Below are 23,235 nucleotides of genomic sequence, written 5' to 3'. Positions count from 1 at the left end.
AATTTTCATTTCTAATAAGCAGCAAGCTACAGTATGGTTTTGATTTATATTAGGACAAACTTGCGCGACTGCATAGACAAAACGGAAACGGGGAGGAGGCATCACATCCACTTTATCCTCTAATCTTTTTCAGAGCTTCCGTGCTCCAGACTGTATGACGGAAGCATTTGAAAATGGTGGGAGGCAACAGTCTGGCTCACGAGACTAGATAGCTCCTTACAAGCTTGTCGTTGAGAGTGGGGGCACATTTGAAAGAAAAAGACGGGGAATCAGGAAACACAGGTTTTAAATCAGGATCACTGTATAATGCACCGATTCCTTTTGATTGCTTGATATCATGGGCAAATGTACTGTACTGGGTTGTACTTTTCCTTTAAAGATTTAGCTTTGACATAAGAATGATTCAGTGTGTCACTTTTATAACCCCTAGCTTTGTGTAAACCTCTGGTACATGTTGATGGCTTGTTGGTCAAAGTCATTATCAGAGTCACATATTCTCTGTAGTCTCTGAAACTGTCCAAAAGGTATGTTGGAGTTGGGACTAGAGGGATGGAAGCTGTCTGCCCGCAGGATAGTAGGCTAGTCCTACGGGCAGTAGTCACTGCGGTCACTACATTTCCTAAAGATAGATGTGCGTATACTGTCATTGGCATCCTTTGACATCCTCATGTCTAGAAAATACATTTCTGATTTGCTATATTCCAAGCTCAGTCTAAGATTATCATTAGTTGATGAATAGATGAGTAGATGAATTGTTCCCCAGATAGGCCCAAGAAGAGTCCTGCATAGCCAGGGGCATAGGCTCTACCCATGGCCGTCCCTTTCTCTTGTCTGTAAAGTTGATCCTGAAATAGAAAGACATTGTTTCTGAGTGTCCATTCTGTCAGTGACACAATGAAGTCACTAGGGGGCAGCATGCTGTCCTCAGATCTTTGCTGTAAATAGTGTCTTAGTGCTTCAAGGCCGTCCCTGTGATCAATGTTTGTGTATAGAGATTCAACATCCAATGTCCATAGTGACTAAAAATGCATCGCCAATATTTTGTCCATGTTTTTCTTTTTTTTGTGTGAAGGAATGCAGGTCAGCTGGAAACAAAAGGTTTAATGAAGTAATCATTTAGAAGATAGTTCAGACAAGGTTTCATTACCACTAATGATAGGTCTGCCTGGTGGATTGACAGGGTTCTTGTGCAATTTGGGTAGCATAATCAGAATCAGAATCAGAATCAGTTTTATTGTCACATCGCAGGTTTACAAGGTAAAAAAGTGGGTGAAATTCTTTTTTGTACATCGTTCCCATCGCAACGTTAGTTTCCATAAAACAATAAAAGTCATATTCTTCATCAGTATCCATTTTTCATCTTTGGCAGTGTCAAGTAGTTGTTTAAGCTAAGAGTGCATGTTTTCCAGGGGGTTTGACATCAATGGACTGTAGTATACAAGATTATTGAGTTGTAAAGCCTCTTGAATATATTGACCCTTACCCCAAATCACTGTGGCACTGTCCCTTGTCAGCCATCTTAACCACCAAGTTGTTGTTGTTCTGAAGTCCTAGAATAGCCTGGTTCTCTTCCTTTGTAGGGTTGCATTTCCGTTGTCTTCTGGTCCCATCCTGAAAAAGTTTTTCCACATCTTGCGTTACTTTTTTTGTAAATGCGTTCAAACAGGCATTGTTGTTGTTTGAAAATAACGTTGATTTGAAAGGGCTGCGGGCTATAGCCTGCTCAGTGTTGGGTGAAGTTCTGGAAACAGTGTTGATTTGGGCTTGAAAGGGCTGTAGGCTATAGCCTGCTTAGTGTTGGGTGAAGTTCTGGAAACGGTGTTGTGAGGATTGTGACTTCACTGTACTACGGTATTCTTTTAAATGTAGATTCCTTTAGAACTTGAGAAACTTTTGTTTTACATTCATTTGTGGTATATGTTGGTGCAAAATATAGTCCTTTCAATAGAACAGACATACAGACATCAGAAAGAATTGTACCTGATATATTTATCACCGTCTGGTTCACTGTGTCGGTCCGGTGCTGCGTTCCCGTAGCCGGTCCCGGTCGTCCGAATGGTGTTGAGTGAAGCGTCCGCTTCCCCCTGCCCCTCCTCGTCTTCCTCTTCCTCTGAAGTTTGTGGTGTTTGTGCGGTTGTCTAAACAAATCAGAAGTGCTAATAAAGTGATCATGTACGACCTTAGCCAAGTCCATTATGATCAGCTTGTTCTACTAAAAAAGTTAAATAAAAAGTGGAATTGGGTTGTTTTCCCTGTTCATACTTGAGGAAAAACTACAAACAAAAGCTGCATTGTCTTGGTAACAACTTTCTTTTCCAACCAACACCTGCTACTATTTGTTTATAACAGTTTAATCAATCATGAGCACTGATTTAGAATGTTAATGACCATTAAACCACGGAAGAATCACAAGTTTATGGTGGTTCTATTTTTTGCACAAATCATTAAGCCTGATTTATACTTTGTCGTATGATGGAGTCTACAAAGCACGGTAGATCGGGTATTTTCGGCACGTGTCTCCGGCGTACGACACAGATAAATTCAGCATTAGACTCACCTGTGTTGGGTATCACCATCCTGCCTCCTGTATGGCCAAACACCCCTGTTGTTTTGTGGTGCGGCGTGAAGGGGGTCGAGGAGACCTGAGGGGTGAAGAGACTCTTCTCTCTTCTGCCCAGGGTGGCATCTACCCCCATCATACTGTAGTCTGGTGCCAGGGTGGCATCTACTCCCATCCTGCTGTAGTCTGGTGCCAGGGTGGCATCTACCCCTATCCTGTTGTAGTCTGGTACCAGGGTGGCATCTACCCCCATCCTGCTGTAGTCTGGTGCCAGGGTGGCATCTACCCCCATCCTGTTGTAGTCTAGTGCCAGGGTGGCATCTATGCCAATCCTGTTGTAGTCTGGTGCCAGGGTGGCATCTAACCCCATCCTGCTGTAGTCTGGTGCCAGGGTGGCATCTATGCCAATCCTGTTGTAGTCTGTTGCCAGGGTGGCATCTACCCCTATCCTGTTGTAGTCTGGTGCCAGGCGTCGGGGGACGGTTTGAGTAGGGTGGGACATGGTGTGATACTCTGCTCTCTCTGCCACCCCAAGAGACACCATGAAGGAACCTGCTTGTAAATAAACAAGCACAAACATTCACATCATAAAATTATAAATACTCACAAATGTCATGTTACTACAAGTTAGACAACAGCTTTTTAGCCTTGCTAGGAGAGGCTCTAAAGACTGCAGCATACTCCACAATTACTTTGTTTCAGCTCCGGTTAAGCCAATATCAAAATAATGTTAATGCAGAGCAAACAACATGGGCATGTTCGGAAGTCACTCTTCCCGACCAGGGGGGAGAACAGATTGGTGAAGTTAGAAGTGTCCTATTATGGTTTTGTTAGAAGCAACTAGGCCAAATGAGGACTTTAAACCTATATGCATTGGCTATTTGAAAATAGACAATCTACAATCTTCACATCTCATCGTGGTGCGAAACGTTTTGAGCTTGTAGATCTGCTATTTTCAAAAGAATCTTGAAAAGAAAATTGGGTCCTTGACATGAAAATGTTTGAGAACCACTGGTTTAAACAACATTTAGGAAAAACGCCCAAATAAGCAACTACACTTATATTACTTATAATATAATATATATATATACATATACTTATAATTAATATTTATCATTTTAATAACTAATATTTGATTGTGTCAAAACTATTAGATATACTATACTATATTTATTAAATATAGTATATATTCAAATATGTTTTGACAGAGAATCAAATGTTTTATGATCATGATTCACCAGGAGCCTGGATGGCTTGTTTCCAGGCTTAAAATTATTTATATCTGTGGCACCATATAATGGCCGCCACTGCTATGCCCTATTCTTCTTTTCTATTCTATTCTATTCTATTGCCTGATATTTGCCTGATATTTCCTCACTCCTCTATCCTCACTTGAACCAGGATTTCAAGTGGTTTGACGGCCATGCCAGGCCTTTTATTCCTGCTCCAAAGTGCTAGGAGAAAGGATTAGGAGGCATCTCTGAGGAGCTATGAGCGAGGAAACATGAGTGCATGCTTCCAGGAGGACGTTCCAAGCTGAACAGCACGATGTTAATGACATCCTTACAGCTGGGTATGTTGCATTGTGTGTGTGTGTGTGTGTGTGTGTGTGTGTGTGTGTGTGTGTGTGTGTGTGTGTGTGTGTGTGTGTGTGTGTGTGTGTGTGTGTGTGTGACAAACCCTTGTCAGGGTTAGGGATACTCTGTATTGGTGAGTACACAAAATTAAGTACTTGAACAAAAAAAAATGGCATTGGAGCAACCCTGCTGTCTAGTTCTTGTAGATAGAAAATCGCCAAAAAAAAAACAGTACCGGCAGGTCAGACTTAACACATTCCCTGCCATTGACCTCCGACATTTCAAATCCACCCGTTGACGGAGATCTCCGTCTTTCCAAAAACTTTTTTTTAAAAGAGAATTCCACAAGAGGGCGCTCTAACGCAAGTTAGGAATGATCCTAGGACCCTGAAAGAAGAAATGGACAGATGTGACGTCATCCCAAAGAATGACACTCCTGTCCGCTCCTTCTTTATGAGTTTTAGAAAAACCCTCCTTTCTCTTTTTTTGGGGTGAAAACGGCTGACCGGGCCAAAATGGCGGATTGCGGTTACATTTTTTTGCTCTGGTGGATAGATCAGACCCTCCCCCATCCCCCAGATATTGTTTGTTTACATGCACGCGCACATCACGGCTCCTGTGGCTCTGCAAAGATCATCACTATAAGGTATAAAACCCTGGCAGAAGCTACATAATGAATTAATTAATACCTGGCAGGGAATGTGTAAAAGAAAACGGTAATCGGAATCGGCCAAGAATTTTGCAATCGTGCATCTCTAAAGAGCTTCAATGTGAGGAATTGGAATGTGGCTGTCAGTCCAGCTAACTCCTCCGGACTCGCATATAATCCTCTCCTCCTCGCTCGGAGGTGGGACTAATGCGCGAGTGCAGGACGCGAGTGGAGAAAGCGAGTGTGGAAGTTGGGGTATTGGAATTTGGCTAAGGACAAAACGCAAGTGAGGGAAGCAAGGATCTGTTCCTCTCACCTTTGACCTTGAGGTCAGGTAAGGGGTCAAGAAGTGACCGCTCAACCATCAGATCCTTCTCCATGGAGTCCTGGAAACACATGGTGCTGGTGTAGGTTCTAGACGCCGTCAGATCAGGCTGCATGGAGGAGTTGATTAGCAGAGGATTTCCTAAAAAACACAGTAATATGGGCAGTTTGTTTTGTTAGTGAATATACAGTTATAGCCCTAGCTTGCAAGGCCATATCCCTTATAGCTATCTTATCTCATTCAGTGCCAATGACGTGTAACATGTCAAAACAGTGTTTTCAGTGTTTATGCATTCAACAGCCAATAACTAAAGAATGGACGGTCGAGGTGAAGCATGGAAGCAGAGACACTCCAAGATAGGGCCCCTAGTCTTTGTGCAAAACTGTAGTCCCGGGTTTCCAGAAGGTGGCATACCTGTTTCCTGTTTCGGTTCAGCTTTGTATAATTGGCACGGCAGCAGATTTGTGCCACAAACACATAGACACCTTCACATGTGTTTCCGGTTTGAACCGGCTGCCGAGCCAATCAAATGAAGCTATGGGAAACTGACCCAGAACAGGAAACACAGGAACTTCTGGAAACCTGTGACTACAGTTACACACTCGGTGCATTTAAATATTTTATCTGAACCATTTTCTCTGGTCAGGGTCACTTACTGTACATGTGCACAAATCAGTAGATGCGAGCAGATGACAGTAGAATCTGCCAAAGAGAAGTGGATATACAGTACAATTGATAACTGCTAGTCTCTACTGTACCATCCTCACCATGGACAAATGTATGCAACCCACTCTCCATCATTAACCATATTCCATATTCACACAGCAGCCATTTTGCTCTTACTCAGGGTGGGGGTGGAATGCATTCCTGTGTTTTACATTATCCACCTCAGCTGTGATTATAATAAATGTTGTTCTTTTCTTTTTTCTATTTTTGAGATCATAAATAAATAAATCACGTTAAGCAGCCATTTGAAGCTGTGAAAAAAGCCTAAACAAAACCTATTCTAAGCTTAGTAAATAATGTTTTGCTTAAAGATTATCTTGATGTAAAATTGTATAAAATCAGGAGGCGGTAGATAATGTTTTCACCTCTGTCCATCCGTGTAGCTGTGTATCCGTTTGTGAACAGCTAATTTAAGCCTATAACTCTTGAACTGTAGGTCATACAGTCATTATTTGTTCCTACTGGATTCCTTGGTTCATGCCGCAACTCCCCATATATAGTCCCCGCCCATTTGTGCCTAACTGCATTTTCCACCATTTTGAGTTTCCTTCAAAACACACAAAACAACTCAGACAAATCATTACACATTATCTCTGGAGTCATGTGATCAACATTGTTCAGGCCCATGGGTTGCAAACCCTGCCTGGCAGAGATCTGAGCTCCGAGTTTTTTGTGTTATATGTGTGTGTAGTAACAACACATTTCTAGTGTGGGTTATATTTGTGCGTAGTAACAACACATTTCCAGATCACAGTGATACCAGCCTTTGATAAGGAATAAAAAACATGGCTGAATCTAGCGTCAGAGAAGCAGCAAGTAAAGATCAGAGCTTTCTCTCTCTCTCTCTCTCTCTCTCTCTCTCTCTCTCTCTCTCTCTCTCTCTCTCTCTCTCTCTCTCTCTCTCTCTCTGTCTCTCTCTCTCTACCTCCTGCTGGCTGATCAAAACACACTTCATTACTTCCCACTGAGAACAAGAGCCGTAGAGACTCTTAATGTGAGACTTATGAAAACCTGACTGTGTCTGTGTGGAAACAAAACCTATGTATGAGCTCTGCTATTGCCTTTGGTGGTACAAGGATGCAGGTTTGTTAAAAAAAGAGGTGGATAAATTGTATTAACCACTTAAGCCCTATATACTTCATAATATGTCAGATAGCAAAAAGATAGACGATCTATAAGCTCACAATATGTTGTGAGCTTGTGAATCAAAACATGTACCCAGATTAACCCCAGGGTTAAAGTGGAAATGCCTCCATCCTAGGGGCATGTGAAAAAACTATGCATTTCCCAATTCCTCACAAGTCTACTTTTACTGGTTCACAAACATTATTGTGTTATAGGAGCCTTTGTCAACTTCATTTTTAAGGTTTAGCAAAGACAATTGAAGATGCTGATCTTTTAACTTTCAGTGAGGCAGATATTTAGTGAGGCAAAATTTAGAGTGGCAGAGAGAACAGGTTTTGTCCTCTCTTTTTTTCATCAGAGCTACAACTTATAACAACACTGTCACCTTTGATGCTACTATTAATGTTAGTTACTAGTTTAAAAGTTCACAAAGCCTATAATATTTTGAACCAGGAAAAGTAAACTTGTGACAAATTGAGAAATGGATCGTTTTTTTTTCACATGTTCCTAGAATCATTTCCACATTAAGGCAGCACTATGTAACTTTCCTCTTCTACCCGATTTGAACCCGGTTTCCTGCGCAAGTGCTGACATTTTTACAATTGAGCTAATAGAGCCTACCTGCTTGCTCGGGGGATAAATTGACTCTTGACCATTGGGTCAAAATCTGTGTCAGATCCTGTGTCTAGATGAGACATGACCTTTACACGATCTAAATGTCTCAATAGAAGAGCAGGGAGACAACGTACAACCACCCCAATTGTATAAGTTATGTTGTATTAACATACTTGGACAACATTACATGTTATTCATTAAACAAAAGTTACATAGTGCTGCTTTAATCAAAATAAATTACTGTATTTGTGCATGCAGCAAAATTATATACATGCATGCGTGCGTGCGTGTGTGCGTGCGCGTGTGTGTGTGTGTGTGTGTGTGTGTGTGTGTGTGTGTGTGTGTGTGTGTGTGTGTGTGTGTGTGTGTGTGTGTGTGTGTGTGTTCAGTGTTTGTGTCCCAAGCTCACCTTGGCTACAGGACTTGAAAGTGAAGGACTGGAAGTCTCCAGTGAGAGCCGAGGAGTCGATGACATCCACACCGTACTGGCTCTGGTTCCTCCTGTACAGAGTGACGCCTACGATCAGCAGAACCACCGTCACCAGGCCTGCAGCCACGCCCGAGTACAGAGCTACATCACTGCTGCTGTCCACACCTGAAGCAGAGAGAGAGAGAGAGAGAGAGATGCCTGAGTACAGAGCTACATCACTGCTGCTGTCCACACATCACTGCTGCTGTCCACACCTGAACCAGAGAGAGAGAGAGAGAGAGAGAGAGAGAGAGAGAGAGAGAGAGAGAGAGAGACGCCTGATTACAGAGCTACATCACTGCTGCTGTCCACACCTGAACCAGAGAGAGAGAGAGAGAGAGAGAGAGAGAGAGAGAGAGAGAGAGAGAGAGAGAGAGAGAGAGAGAGAGAGAGAGAGAGACGCCTGAGTCCAGAGCTACATCACTGCTGCAGTCCACACCTGAACGCGCCTGAATGCATATCGAGAGTGGGGGATGATTTCTTCTTTAGACCATTACCTCTAGGCCACGCTGGGCAAGACCTAGCTGGTTGAGTGTCTAAACCAGTGGTCAAACTATGGGTCGCGTCCCAAAGTGGGGTCACGGGAGGGTGCCGTCACGCATTGGCAACCAAAAAAAGAAAAAAGAAAAACTAAAAAAAAAAGTCTCGACCAACGTGAAGGGGACTGTGATGAATGCAATTAGTGTTCATTGAGTATACCCTTGCAGTAGACTAGTCAGGCAGGGTTGTTATATAAGCCTGACCAGCTGTACCTATTTTGCTGATTAACGCAGTAAGTGGCAGAAGCCATAGAACACTGGCTGAGGCACACAAACTGATTTTAGCTGTTCATAAAAAATGTACTCAGGACTTATGTTCAATACGTACTATACGATACGAATAGGTACGACTGCGTGGATCAGGGGTCCATTTCGTTCCATCTCTACCCTCGCGGAGGGGGGGGGGGGCTGGGGGTTATGAGGTCAAGGGGTCGAGGGGAGGTTATGAGGTCAAGGGGGTTTGAGAACCCCTAGTCTAAACGAAAGTACCGGAATTTGACAGAAGTACCGCCCAAGGAAATGACGCTTTACAAATCTGTTTACATTCTCCGTGAATGAAACCAGTGTTGTGATTGGTCGAAAAAGATAGTTTCCGGGGAAATACATACGACGGAAGTCCCGCCCCTATAGTCACTCTCTGCCTTAGGTCATGACCAGGCTTTTCTCGTCGGAGATGAGTAAAGGTTGGGAGCGAGGCTACCTCTGGGCTACAACTCTCATTTAGCAGACAGAGAGAAAGACAGGAAGGTTTGCAGAACTACTGTTGTGAAGACTTTCATTATAAGATCAAGTAACTGGTGTATAAGCTTTGTCCTGGGATTCCAGAAGGTTGCATACCTGTTTCCTTTTCCGGTCCAATTAGCCATAGCCTTGTTTGATTGGCTCAGCAGCAGAAACACATTGTGAAGGTGTCTATGTGTTTTGGGTTCAGAGGAGGGCAGCCAGGAGGGGAGGGTGATATTTGCCAAGGCTGGGGGCGGAGCCTGTCAGTGGGGAGTGTTGAACAGGAGGAGTAGGACAGAGGTGCCACAACCTCTCGGTGGGGGCTCCTCACTGGTAGGTGAGCCAGTAGAGTACAACAACAGTGGCAACACATAAATGTGTGGGGAGGGTTAATTAGCATAATGTCTAATTTGGGAGACAAAGAGGCTACACAAATAATTTGGCATTTCGCATCGCGACGCGTTGTGAGCTTGTAGATCTGCTTTTTTCAAAAATGATAGTACTTTTACTTTTGGTACTTTAAGTACATTTTGATGCTAATACTTTTGTACTTTTAATCAAGTAAATTTAAAATTCTGGACTTTTACTTGTAACAGAGTATTTCTATATTTCAGTATTGATACTTTTACTAAGTAAAGAATTGTAGTACTTTTTCCACCACTGACATATCCGTGCATGTGCGTGCGAGTGCCCCTGCTCAAAAGACCGGCGGGGCTCTATTCTTTAATATCCATCCTGGATGTTAAAAAGAACCCTTTACAAGGAAGGTGATTAGAATCATCCTAGGACCTGACTGTCATTTCCAATTTGGCTGTGGCTGTGGCATTGCACTCCACAGGGATAATGTGACAACACTCATTCATTACATTAGCACAGAGGTTGAGTAAATGTACTTTCCACCACGTTGTGACAACACACATTCAAATACATTAGCTCATTAGCAATGATTATGCTCTATCTGCTCCCACCAGCGCAGCGACATCCAACAACTCCAGGAACCAAAACGATGGGAAATAAAGCTCACTAGCAGTATTGCCATGTCCGCTTATTATAAACGACTTTGGGCTTGTTTTCTGTAAAGTCGCTTATTTGGGCATGTTTCCTAATGTTGTTTAAACCAGTGGTTTTCAAACATTTTCATGTCAAGGACCGCCAAATGTACTTTACCGCGGATGCGTTGTGAGCTTGTAGATCGGCTATTTTCAAATATCCGATGTATAGGTTTAAAGTGCTCATGTGGCCTATTACAGTCCCTTCTTTTTGGCTTGTTTTCATAGATCTGGCAACACTGCTCACTAGCCTTACCTGTTATGGACAGATAATGAGAGCTGCACTGAAATCAGGACTGGCAGAGAAAGACTAAAATATACAAATTGGCATTAACAGCTACAGCAGCAGGTTAATTGAGGGCTTGGAAAGTTTTAGTAGACATTCATCATTCTTATACCCCTCCTTTCCAAAAAAAAAAAACTACGTACAGATGTGTTAATGGATGAATAATGAAAATATAGTTTTGGTTTCATTTCATTGTGAGATATTAGTACTTTCACTGCCAGGTACTATGCATCCGCTTCATCCGCTGGTGCCAGCGTTATTTACCTGTTTTGACGATCTTTAGAGAGCCGCAGAAGCCACGACGTGCACACGGATGTAAACAAAAAGTGTCCGGGAGGTGGGGGAGGGTCCCGTCTATCCACTGGAACAAAAACGTGTTCGGCCATTCTGTTGCCTTCGCCTGGCTCGTTTTCACCGACCAAAATAAATCTGAGCTAGAAGTGTTTTTCTACAAAAACCTAATTTAGGAAGTGACGTTTTTTGGGATGACGTCACATCCGTCCCTTCCTTCTATCAGCGTCGAGGGATCATTCCTAAGTTGCGTTAGAGTGCCCTCTTGTGGAATTTGCAAAACAATAATAATAATTGAATCGACGTAGATCTACGTCAATGGCGGTCAACGGTTGGATCTGAAAGGATGTAGATCTACGTCCTTAGCAGGGAATGTGTTAACTATACAGTACCTGGTCCAGAATTAAAAAATGCATCTATGTTAGCCATGTAAGAAACACAGCTGCATGATGGGTGTTTTAGATGTAGGTGTGTCCAGAGCCATGGGTGTGCCAACGTGCAAGCATCAGACTCTTTCTTTTCTCGGTGTTCCGCCCAGGTGGATGTGGTTTTGAGGTTAGGTTTAGGCATAATGTATGTAAGGTTAGGGTTAGGCATAGTGTTTGTGAGGTTAGGGTTAGGGTTAAGGTTTAGGCATAGTGTTTGTGAGGTTATGGTTAGGGTTAAGGTTTAGGCATAGTGTTTGTGAGGTTATGGTTAGGGTTAAGGTTGGGCTTAGTGTTTGTGAGGTTATGGTTAGGGTTAAGGTTAGGGTTAGTTATAGTGTTTGTGAGGTTAGGGTTAGGGTTAAGGTTAGGCTTAGTGTTTGTGAGGTTATGGTTAGGGTTAAGGTTAGGGTTAGTTATAGTGTTTGTGAGGTTAGGGTTAAGGTTAGGGTTAGGCATAGTTTTACTAAGGTTAGGGTTAGGGTTAAGTAACAACGAAACAAGGTGTTCAACTTTGAGTTTAACCAGCAAATAATTCCACGCCCCTTTATAGAACAGTTCAAACAGTAGGTAGGCTACAGTACAATCAATAAACCATGTCTGATGTGTGCTTACAGATGTTATTAATGGATAACACAGGGGTTAACCCATTAAGACCTGAGGCGATTCTTTAAAATGTTTTCTAAATCCTAACAGTTTTTTGACAAAAATCTAAAAAAATATGAGAGTGAGAGTGGGAGAACAATATCTTGCTCATACTATATGGTGCCAAAAATAACATTGTTTTGTTTGACATCCAAATTAAAAACCTTCATTCCATTGTAAGTCTGACTCATACATGCAATCCAATCTCTCCAATCCCCCATGAGATTTGTAGATGGTTTAAATATGTCTTCAATATTATAAAGTGTTATAGAATAGCACAGCCCCTTGGTAACAAGCTGGCAAAGTAGATATTTGATACTTTACTTCACTATTTTATACCAGAATGAGGAGATGGATGAGTCGTTGGCCAATTGTGCCAAAACCGCTAGGCTGAGTTTTAAGAGTAGAAGTGATATTTTAGGATTGGGTTAGAGAGGAGCAGTGGTGTAAAGTAACTAAGTACATGTACTCGAGTGCTGTACTTAAGTACAATTGTGAGGTACTTAGTGGATTATTTCCCATTTTCAATGCTTTTACTTCTACTCCATTACATCTCAGATGCAAATATGGTACTCCACTGCAATTATTTGAAAACTTTATTTTCTATATACTTAGCAGATTTAGGATTATTATTACAAAACATAAATTAACCATGGATTCCCCTATACTTAGGCTATTTGAAAATAGGAGATCTACGAGCTCACAAAAGGGCGATGCGACCCGTTGTGCGCTTGTAGATCTGCTATTTTCAAAATACGTGAAATGGGACATTCTGCACAATGAGTACTTGTACTTTTGTACTTTAAGTATATTTGGATACCAATACTTGTGTACTTTTACTCCAGTAAATGTTGAATACAGAACTTTAACTTCTAGCAGAGTAATTCTACATTGTGGAATTGATACTTTTACTTTTAAGTAAACAAAAAATGTACTTCCTCCATCAGTGGAGAGGAGAGTGGTACACGAGGTTATTATTTGATGTATTTATATTTTAGGATTGGAGAGGAGAGTGGTACATGCGATGGTGCCAGAGAAGCGAAGAGGGAAGCAGATGCTTATATAACAGAAGAGGTGTGATAACATAATTGGATTATCATTCTAATGATCTATTTATGCAAATTTGCAAATCACTGTCAAGGGACAGCTCGTGTATTAACCACACGGCGGAGCATCACTATTCTGGGGATATCATATAATAGGCAAACATTCAGCAAAATTAGGCAATCATTAATTTTGGTAAGAATAAGTGAACATACAGCAGCAATAATAGATCAAGAAAAATAAAAAAAGTTTAAACAAAAAAATAAATCACAACTTTTCATCAATTAACACATTGAGTGCCAGGTACTATGCATCCGCTTCATCCGCTGGGTGCCAGCGTTTTTTACCTTGTTTTGACGATCTTTGGAGAGCCGCAGAAGCCAGGACGTGCACGCGGATGTAAACAAAAAGTGTCCGAGGGTGGGGGAGGGTCTCGTCCACTGGGACAAAAACCTTTCTACCATGATCTGCCATTTGGTTGCTATCGCCCATTGAAAATGGCAAAAAGTTGACCATTTCTCCCTTAGACAGACGACCCCCCCCCTTTGCTTTGACTCTCAACCCCACCCCCCTAGTTTTTTTTTCAGAGTCTTTATATAGTGTTTTTTCTGTATTTTTGTGATGATATTGAACTGTTTGGTGTTACTATTATGTTTATGAATTGAATATCCAAGGACCTCAATGGAAACAATACCGCAAGGACTTCTTGGGACGTTGTTCTCCATAGAGAAATTACTTCTGTGACCCAGGGGATGAGCAAGTGACGTCAGGACTTCTGTACTCTATTTACTGAGGATTTTACTGTTTGTTTGTCTGTTGACATGATGGAAACTTCACCTCAGCCTCGTAAATTATTTTCCCATATCAGTACACATCAGCAGTGGTGTAAAAAGTACTCAAATGTTTTAATTATACGTAAATACATATACTAAAAGTACAAGAATATTGGTACCAAAATGCACTTAAAGTACCAAAAGTAGAAAGTACTCATTATGCAGATTGTCCCATTTCATTACTTTTCAAATGTAGGAAATGTATAAAAATCCTTTGAAAATAGCCGATCTACATGCTCACAATGCGTCGTGGTGCGACGCATTGTGAGCTTGTAGATCGGCTATTTTAAAAAAAGTACATAAGGCTGTATGTTTTTGTAATAATAATCTAAATCTACAATGCCAACCGAATCGCCTCCACGATCCATCTGGACAGAGTCGGTCTAGCCACCGCCTTCCTCTGACCCCGGCCAAAGGAGACGAAAAGCTGAGACGACTCACGGCCGACCGCCGTCCTCTGACAGTAGAGCCTTAAGGCCCTTACTGGACAGAGACAGTGCAACCGTTCATCCTCTGCCGAAGTGAACGACGGAGGATGGAAAGCCCCCAGTTCCACTGGGGCCCTGGCAACCGCGCCGGTCTTAGACACAAACGTCAAGTTGGGTTTCAACAAAACCCTCTTGCCGTCGTCTGAAAACCACATGCATTCCTCGCTCACAGAGAGCGCTTGCATGTCACCAACGCGTTTTGCCGTACAAAGGGCCACCAGGAGCACCGTTTTGAAACTCACGATCTTCAGATCCAACGTTTCAAGAGGCTCAAAGGGGGGCCGACTTAGGAAACAAAGGTCTGTTCACTGGCCTAGCACGCCTGGCACCGGTCATAAACCGTCGCACCAGCCAGTGCGCGCCCACCGACTGGCCATCGAATCCATCGTGGCAAGCGGAGATGGCTGCCAGGTACACCTTGATGGTAGAGAAAGCCAAATCCTGGTCCAACCTGTCCTGCAGGTAGACCAGAACGCTTCTCACAGGGGCCTGAAAAGCCACCACCGGAGGTGATTGCTCCAGGCACCATGTCTCAAACATATTCCACCTAACGTCGTATCGACGTCTGGTAGAATCCGCCCTAGCCCCCTGTATAGTGGCTACCACTGCAGGGGGCAGGCCTTGCGAGGTCAGACTCGACCTCTCACGGGGTAAACCCACAGATCCAGAGTCTGGGGGTGCTCGTGTTAAATCTCGTCTCCACCTTGTCTCAGAAGGTCTCTGAACAGGGGGAGAGGCCACGGCTCGTCGTAGAGGAGGGGAGAGATCTCCGTCCTCCACGTGCCCCATGCTGGTGCTACCAGCAGAACCATCCCACCCTGGGTCCTGATCCTCTCCATTGTCGGACGGATCAGATCCAGGGGCGGAAAGGCAAAAAGTAGACCGCTCGTGCGCCAGAGCGTCTACTCCCAAGGACTGGTCCTTGGCCCTGATCGAGAAGAACCGTGAGCATTTTGCGTTCTCTCTGGACGCAAAATGATCGACCTGGTCCCGGCCGAACCGGGCACAGATCAGATCCACGGCTCTCTGGCACAGCGACCAATCCTCGTACCGGAGCCCCCCTCTGGACAGCAGGTCCGCCCGCTGTTCAGGTGGCCCGGCACGTGGATGGCGCGCAGCCGTGCCAAGCGTTGCACGCTCCAGAGCGTCAGCTCGCGTGCTAGCCTGTCCAACACAAGGGAACCCAAGCCTCCTTGTTTGTTGACATAACACATCGTTGTGGTATTGTCCGTTCTGACCAGGACATTGCACCCCACGATGTGGCTCTCGAAATGTTTGAGAGCGAGGAAGACCCCCAGCAACTCCAGGTAGTTGATGTGGGCTCTCCTCTGGGAGGAGTCCCACAACCCCCGGGCTGAGTAGCCTTCGTAGACAGCCCCTCAACCGGAGAGGCTGGCGTCCGTGGTGATCACCTTCCAGGACACTACAGCGCCTATCTTGACCCCTTTGGACAAGAAAGTCGCCTGTGTCCACTGTTGGAGTGACATTACACAGCGTGGTGACACTACCACCTTCCGAGAGCCCAAGGAATGCGGTATCCTCAGAGACCGCATCCATCTCTGGACGTGAAAATAGGCATTATTGAGGTCTATACTCGTCTACCAATCTCCTTGTCGTATTGTTTGCAACAACGTCGTCGTTGTGAGCATACGAAAGTTGAAAACTTTTAGAAACCTGTTCAAACCCTTGAGGTTCAGAATAGGTCTTACGCCCCCCCCCCCCCCCCCCCCCCCCTTCTTTTTCACCAGGAAGTACTCCGAATAAAAACTCCGGAGATAATTCCCTGATTGCGCCCTTGCTCAGGAGAGCCAGAACCTCTTCCCTCAGTGTTATGCTTGGCCTTGCTTGGCCTGACCCACGGGAGAACACTACATTGGTTGTTAGAGGAGGTTTGCTCATTAATTGCAACCTGTATCCTTTTAGTACGGTACGTAGTACCCAAGGATTCGGTGCGCACGCTTTCCATTTGGAAAAACATTGAGCGAGGGGATTCAAGGGGAAGGTGGGGGCTGCTGACGTCATCTGCCCCGACGGGTTCTGACCGTTCGACAGCGGGGGAAGCCTGTGACGTAGACAGGGAATCCCACACACTGTCGTCATCCGCCCTGTAGCATTGCTCGCTAGCGCTAGCTGGGCTAATGTCGGTGTCGTCACAGAGCGAGCGTCCGTTCCCATGGGAACGTGAGACGCTGTCGCTCTGCGTGACGTAACCTCGGAACCAAACCTTGTTGTTGTGTCTGCCCGGACCGCAACTCCCCCCGGGGAGTGCTGATGGAGTAACACCGGGGTTTGTTGATGTGAGTTCCGTCGCACCTCGTCCGCCATGTTGGTGAGGTCGAGGGGAACGGACCTGTCGTGCGGGGTTTCTACCCGGAGCGAAACTAGTGTTCCCCTTGGGGAGCTTCGCTGGTGTAACACCGGGGTTCTCTGTGACGTAAACTTCCGCCTCTCTGCCGCCATTTTGGGGCGGCTGAGAGAGGCGGCCATTTTGTGCCCTTTCCGAGCCCCAGAGGCGTTTTGCCGCCCTCTGCCGGACGGAAGAAGGTACTGCAGAGATGCAGATGGAATTAAAGTTTTGTCCACAGAGAACCCCCTTTTTACACAAAGTATTTGAGACATTTGATTCATTAGCAAAGGTTTCTCTACCTGCGATTGATTCAACATGTTTACAGCATGCACAGTATTTGTCCCTACAGTGTTTGGGATGTCGTCCTGACTGGTTAGGGGACATGGCGAACACTGAGGGCTCATGAATGATTGCAGAGGACAGTGTTTCCCTCCGGGATTTCCCGGAGGGAAACACTGTCCTCTGCAATGTGTCTTGACTTTTCATGACATGGAAAAAAATTGGCATTTGTGATTTTGGCAATAGATTTATTCCACACACAGGAAGCACATTTTGTACACTCATCACTTGAGAACGAAAAAGGCACACATGGCTTTGAACCGTATTCATTGTCTTTAGCGTCTTTCTTAGTCTCTTTGCACCGGATGACTGGTCCTCGACTCCGTCCGGTTGGGCAAGGAAAGCGCCAGTTCTTTTTCCCAAGTGGGAAGCTGACCCCGTATGATGCCGGCCAAGAGGCCGTGACGGGGTAATCAGCTGGGGGCCCGATAGTCGGGCGATGAGTGTCACTTCGGCTGCCTCCCCCTGCGACTAGGCCCGCTGTTCTTGCGTTGCGGTCTAGGCGAAGGTGTAGGAGGTGGAGCGCGTTTCTCATCCTTGCGCCTGACATCCTGAGCGCCGAAAGAGCCTTGAGGACGCTCCCAGGAGCTGGCTCTGGAGCTGGATGCCTTGGACGCGCCACGCTTGCGTCCAGAGGCGCGCTTGCCACCCGCAGCTCCCTGCTGTTGCGGTCTGGCCACAGTGGGGGCGGTGGGTAGTGAGAGGAGGCCTGCGGCTGTCTCCTCGAGCTGTTTCTCCACTGCCTTGGTCCTGGTGATCAGGTCGGCTGCGGTGTCAAACAGGTTGCCGGCTTTGAGTGGTAGGCCACGGAGACCCGTAGTCAGTATGGCCTTGCACCCAGCGGCTAGGTCGAGCCTAAAAAGAGTAGTCTTTAAGCTTCGCCGCGGCCGAGCCCTGGAGCAGCGAACCCACATTCAAGGCCTTGACAGCCGTAGCAGAGGCCTTGTAGAGACCAGCGTGTGTGGCGGTGATGGACCTCTTACCGTGGTCGACGAAGACGGGGCCACTCCCGTGGCTAAGTCTCACCGACCCCGCTTTGGCCCTCTCGATGGCAGTGGCGAGGTCTCTGTCCAGGTCGGCCCCAGTCAGGATGTCGGAGACAAACCCCAGTCTGTCCGGCTCTTTCCTGACCGCCCAGGATAACTGCACCGCGTCCCTGACGCTGCAGGCTTCTGGAAGCAACTTGGACTCGATTGCTCGAGGGGGGCGGGGGGTCAAACCTTGGAACCCCGGTATGGGGATCCCGACGGACAGCTTCGTCGGCTCCATGGGCTGCGCCAGGCCGCATCTGGCGATCGCCCGTTTGAGCACGACGGAGACGGCCTCCTCGGATATCCTCGCCTGGCCAGGAATCTCCGGGGTCACCGCCGTCTCTCGTGCAGGCACAGGAGGAACCGGGCTGATCATCGTCACCTCCTGTGACTGCTGGTAGGATGTGAGGCCTACGTCCCCATCCTCGTCCGCCACCGCGACGAGGCCTTCGTCGTCCTCCTCGGCGCCGTCGAAGTCACTGCCGAAGTCCGGATTGGCAGTGTCTCCCCAGAAGGCGATGGAGGTGGTGGGGGAGAAGATGAGGATGTTGCTGTCTTGAGACGGCCCGACGGCCTCGACAGCGGCGTCTGAGTCCGGGGTTGAGGAGGTGGTCCTTAAGGCCTCCTCATCCCGGACCTTGCTGATGGCTCCACTGGAACGTGGGGCCGAGTAGAGAGGAGGGCCCATGGCCCCCAGGCTAGTGATAGCCGCCGGTTCCCTTGGTGCTTTGGCGGGCGGCGCCTCGGGGCTATCACAGCCGTTACCTGAGGCAGCTAGCGAGGCGGCCCTGGCCAGGCGTCGCTCCAACTGGGCCTCAGAGAAGCTCCTGCAGGGGTCGCACCCGTGTTCGTCTCCGTCTCGGTTACGGGCAAGCCAGGCGTGGTTAGGCCCCAAGCAGGACAGGCAGAGGCGGTGGTCATCGTCCGCAGCTACGAGGTATTCACATCCTCGCATGGACGAGGCACCTCCATTCTTTCCTTTCTCCTTCGAGCACGAGGCAAACATACAACAAAAAGGCTAGGTAGCTAGCCTAGCTGCTTGTTTAGGACTTAGCGTAGCGTTAGCTTAGCTTAGCTTTCGCCTCGTGGCGAGAAAACGGAGAGGATAGGAAAGAAAGTAATAATAAGAGTAAATAAATCGAAGGAACTCGGGAGAGTTATAGTAACTGAAAACTGATTTACGAAACACCCGTAGAGTAGCACGCCAATGCCCTCGCTCTGGGTTGTGTTGGAATTCGACAAGTTTTCTCCGTAGTGCTAGTTCAGCTCGTGCGCAGTCGCGTAAGCAGAGTGGAAGAAGAGGACGAGCTCATATGACGCAGTGGTATTTATACCACCACCGGTCGCCGGTGTTTTGCGTCACACGACCCTACTCCAATAGGAAATTGAATTCGGGAGTCTGTGTGTGCTCTGTGTGATCGCCAGGGGGCGATGATATCCCATAGTAAGTACCTTACGGAGCTATGCTGTAATAACTCAAGTTTTCAAATAATTGTAATGGAGTAAAAGTACAATATTTGCCTCTGATATGTGGTGGAGTAGTAGTAAAAGTACTGAAAATTGGAAATACTCCAGTAAAGTTAAAATACCTCAAAATTGTACAGTACTTGAGTAAATGCACTAGTTACTTTACACCACTGTCACTTACACATGATGCTGTTTGTTATAAAATACTCGTAATGGAGAAAGAACTTACCCTGTGGTGTCACATCGTGTAACAGCTTTCCATCTGCAAATACAAATACAGTTTTACTTTTATATAGTAACAACAAATAAATTAACACATAAATCAGTGCCCATACATGGTAGATCACTGTTTCCTAAACAGTGGGCCGGGACCCATCTTTGGGTCGCAGACTAATTTTATGGGTCCTGAGTAAAGTAAAAAATCTCCTTTTTTCCGTTTCCTACCTTTAGAAGATTTAAAAAGGTTTAAACAAAACAATCACAACTTTTCATCTATTCAAAACAATTCATTTTTCAAAAGTATCCCATAAATCAAATGAAAAAATCTAATACTTTCCATAAATAATTTTAAAAACAAGTTTAAGAAGTAATGAAAATAGCAGATCGCTTTGCGCCGCGTTGTGAGCTTGTAGATCTGGTATTTTCACTAGTTTGGGTCCCGGCAAACGTCTAATTTGTCTTTTGGGTTAAAAAGTTTGGGAACCACTGCTCTAGATTGACATGAAAACTTCAGTGTCTTCAATAAAGACAGATTTAACCCATTCAATCCGGGGACGCATCTGTCATTTTAGATTCCTTTGGCTACTCGAAAATAGCAGATAAAGCTCACTGCTATTTTTTTGAAAAATCGTGAACATTTTGTGCAAATATTTAAATACATATTTTTCAAAGCGAATATTTGTCAAATATTTTGTTCCAGGCACCAACCCAGAAGCAAAGATTTGAGTTACAAATGTTCGCTTTAAAAAATATACATATTCAAAGATTTGCACAAGATTTTCAAGATAAAAAAAATAATAGCAGATCTACAAGCTCATAGCGCAGCACTCGATGCCGCGCTATGAGCTTGTAGATTGTTGAGATATTTTTGAATAGCCCAAAGAAATCTAAAGATGCGTCCCCCCCGGGTTGAATGGGTTAATGAGAAAATTCAAGATGAGGGGTTGTATTGACAGAGCAGAGAAGCGTACTGCATTCTGCTCAGCTGGAGGCACGTCAAACTATCAAACTACATTATCTGATAATCATTTTGCCAATATTTGACAATTTACAGACTTGTGTACGGTTGAATTAAAGGTGCTGTATTTTGTGGATTAAACTAAATAAATATTGTTAAAAAGCTAAAGCTCTCTATTCTGATAGTAATCACGGCTATAGAATGTTTGTGCAGTCTCAAAAGAGAGACCACCGGTGCAGTTCATGTTGCTAGATTTTGGGAGAGAATTAAGCAATTAGGTCTATGAAAACAAACCCAAAAGAAGCGACTAACACATGAGCACTTTAAACCTATCTAAAGCTCACAACACGCGACGATGCGACACGTTGTGAGTTCATAGATCTGCTATTTTCTAAAAGATCGTGGGAAAAAAGGAAAAAATATTGAAATATTTTTAAAACATTTTAACAACACAAATCTGGTAAAGTGGTCCCTGGCACATAATGTTTTCAGATGGGGGTCTGTGGACAAATACATATTAATGTGGGGGACCTTGACATGAAAATGTTTGAGAACCACTGGTTTAAACATCATTCCAAAGTCGCTTGTATAATAGACGGACATGGCAACACTAGTGGTCATGGTCTTAATGGTTAAATGAACACCTATGACTCACTGTGTGTGCAGAGACCCCCGGTGCAGTTGTCATGGTCCTGTGTCGCTCCGTCACACATAAGCCCCCCGTGTTTGGGTTGAGGAGACGAGCACTCTCTGCTGCGCTGTTTCTGACACATTGTCCCACACGCTGTCCACTCACTCCATGTTCCCCAACCTCCATCTACTGAGAGAGATGACATAAAACAAGAAATAATAATTATAATAACTGTTTCTGACACGTTGTCCCACATACTGTCCACTCACTCCATGGACCCCAACCTCCATCCACTGAGAGAGTGGATTGTTAGACGCTTGTTATACGCCGTTGAAAATAGCATGTCTCGCCAAAAATACATAGTAAAACACAGGCGCCGAGATACAGGCGATTTCCCAAATACTTTAACCAGGAAGTGAATGGAGCAGTAAATCTTTGGATCACGTTATCTCCTATCTATATATATATATATATATATATATATATTTATATATATATATATATATATATATAAAAACAAGGTTCAAGGTTCAACTTTATTGTCAATTACAATACCAATTACAAGTGAAATTCATTCATTGTGCGCTAAAAACCAACACAGCAGCTACAGTCTCAAGAATACCACATTAAAGACAAAAATTATCTATGTTAAAAAACTAAGCTGCTTAAATAAAATCATTATATAAGATCTAAACTACCTAAATGTGCAAAAAAGCTCAAGTGCAAACTGCATTGTCATAGGTCCAATACATTAGCCACAGATTTATGGCCATATAATCCGGGCCATGTAGTGTTCAGTGTGTGTTCATAAGTCTTACATTGGCGGCCAAGAAGAAAGTACTCCATAGTCTTTTTGAGTGTGGCTAGCAAGGCTGAGATACTGCTTGCCTGGCCGCGGCCGCAATGCTGGCCTGAACAGGCTGTGGCTGGGATGGTGGATGTCCCCAACAATCCGTTCAGCCTTGGCCACGCATCGCCTCTCGTATATTCCCTGGAGGGAGGGAGGCTCACCGCCGACTATACGCTGGGCTGACCGCGCTACTCTCTGTAGTGCCTTCTGTTGAAGAACAGTGCAGCTCCCGTACCATACGATGATTCAACCCGTCAGGATGCTCTCGATGGTGCAGTTGTAGAAGGACCTCAGGATACGGGGGCTGACCCTGAACTTCTTCAGGCGCCGTAAGTAGTACAGGCGTTGTTGCGCCTTTTTCACCACATGAGTGGTGTGAGTGTTCGTTGTCTATGTGTGTGCCAAGGAATTTAAACTCAATGACTCTCTCCACTGCAACTCCATCGATGTAGATTGGCGTGTGCTCCCTCCTCAGCCTCCTGAAGTCCACAATTAGTTCTCCCGGCACCACAGCGCCAGTGTATTGACCTCTTCTCTATAGGCCGTCTCACTGGCATCAGTGATCAACCCCATGAGTGTAGTGTCGTCGGCGTACTTAATGATGACATTGCAGCCGTGCGTGGTCATACAGTCATGTGTGTACAAGGAGTACAGGAGGTACTATGGCAACTTGCCAGATCAGGCTGATGGTCTGATAGGCAAATCAGAGAATCCATCAAGCCGAGAGTCTGATCACTGATCGAGGTGGGGTAAGATGCCTAAATCATAGCCATAGCTCTGATCAACAGTCTGTGGCGGGTCTTGGAGGCATGTGGAGTGATCCTGTGCTTGCGAATCCCGGACGAACTTCCGGAGCTTTTGTCAATTATAGTAGGAAGATAATAACTGTTTCTGACACGTTGTGCCACACACTGTCCACTCACTCCATGGACCCCAACCTCCATCCACTGAGAGAGGAGATGACATAAAACAATACGTAATGACTGGGATTGAGGCCAGAACCTTGTGATTCAAAGGCGATCAC

At 45.2% G+C, this 23,235-nt stretch overlaps 1 protein-coding gene across 1 annotated transcript in view; it reads right to left on the bottom strand.

Annotated features, from left to right (window-relative positions):
- Positions 1-426: 426 nt before the first annotated feature.
- Positions 427-23,235, bottom strand: part of LOC308102191 (netrin receptor UNC5D-like) — a gene marked incomplete at both ends in the record, with an annotated part of 85,831 nt that continues 63,022 nt past the window's right edge. The window contains 8 exons of the mRNA XM_080451793.1: positions 427-560; positions 1,997-2,110; positions 2,558-2,686; positions 2,999-3,112; positions 5,103-5,252; positions 7,987-8,172; positions 19,783-19,815; positions 21,386-21,550. Of these exons, the coding sequence (XP_080307919.1) occupies positions 427-560; positions 1,997-2,110; positions 2,558-2,686; positions 2,999-3,112; positions 5,103-5,252; positions 7,987-8,172; positions 19,783-19,815; positions 21,386-21,550 (1,025 nt within the window). The remainder of the gene's footprint in view (positions 561-1,996; positions 2,111-2,557; positions 2,687-2,998; positions 3,113-5,102; positions 5,253-7,986; positions 8,173-19,782; positions 19,816-21,385; positions 21,551-23,235) is intronic.

Source organism: Gymnoscopelus braueri (genome assembly GCF_963280865.1).
Source record: "Gymnoscopelus braueri genome assembly, chromosome: 15".
In the NCBI taxonomy this organism is placed as follows: Eukaryota; Metazoa; Chordata; class Actinopteri; order Myctophiformes; family Myctophidae; genus Gymnoscopelus; species Gymnoscopelus braueri.
The sequence above is the reverse complement of the archived record's forward strand: the minus strand, read 5'-3'. Positions and strand labels throughout refer to the sequence as shown.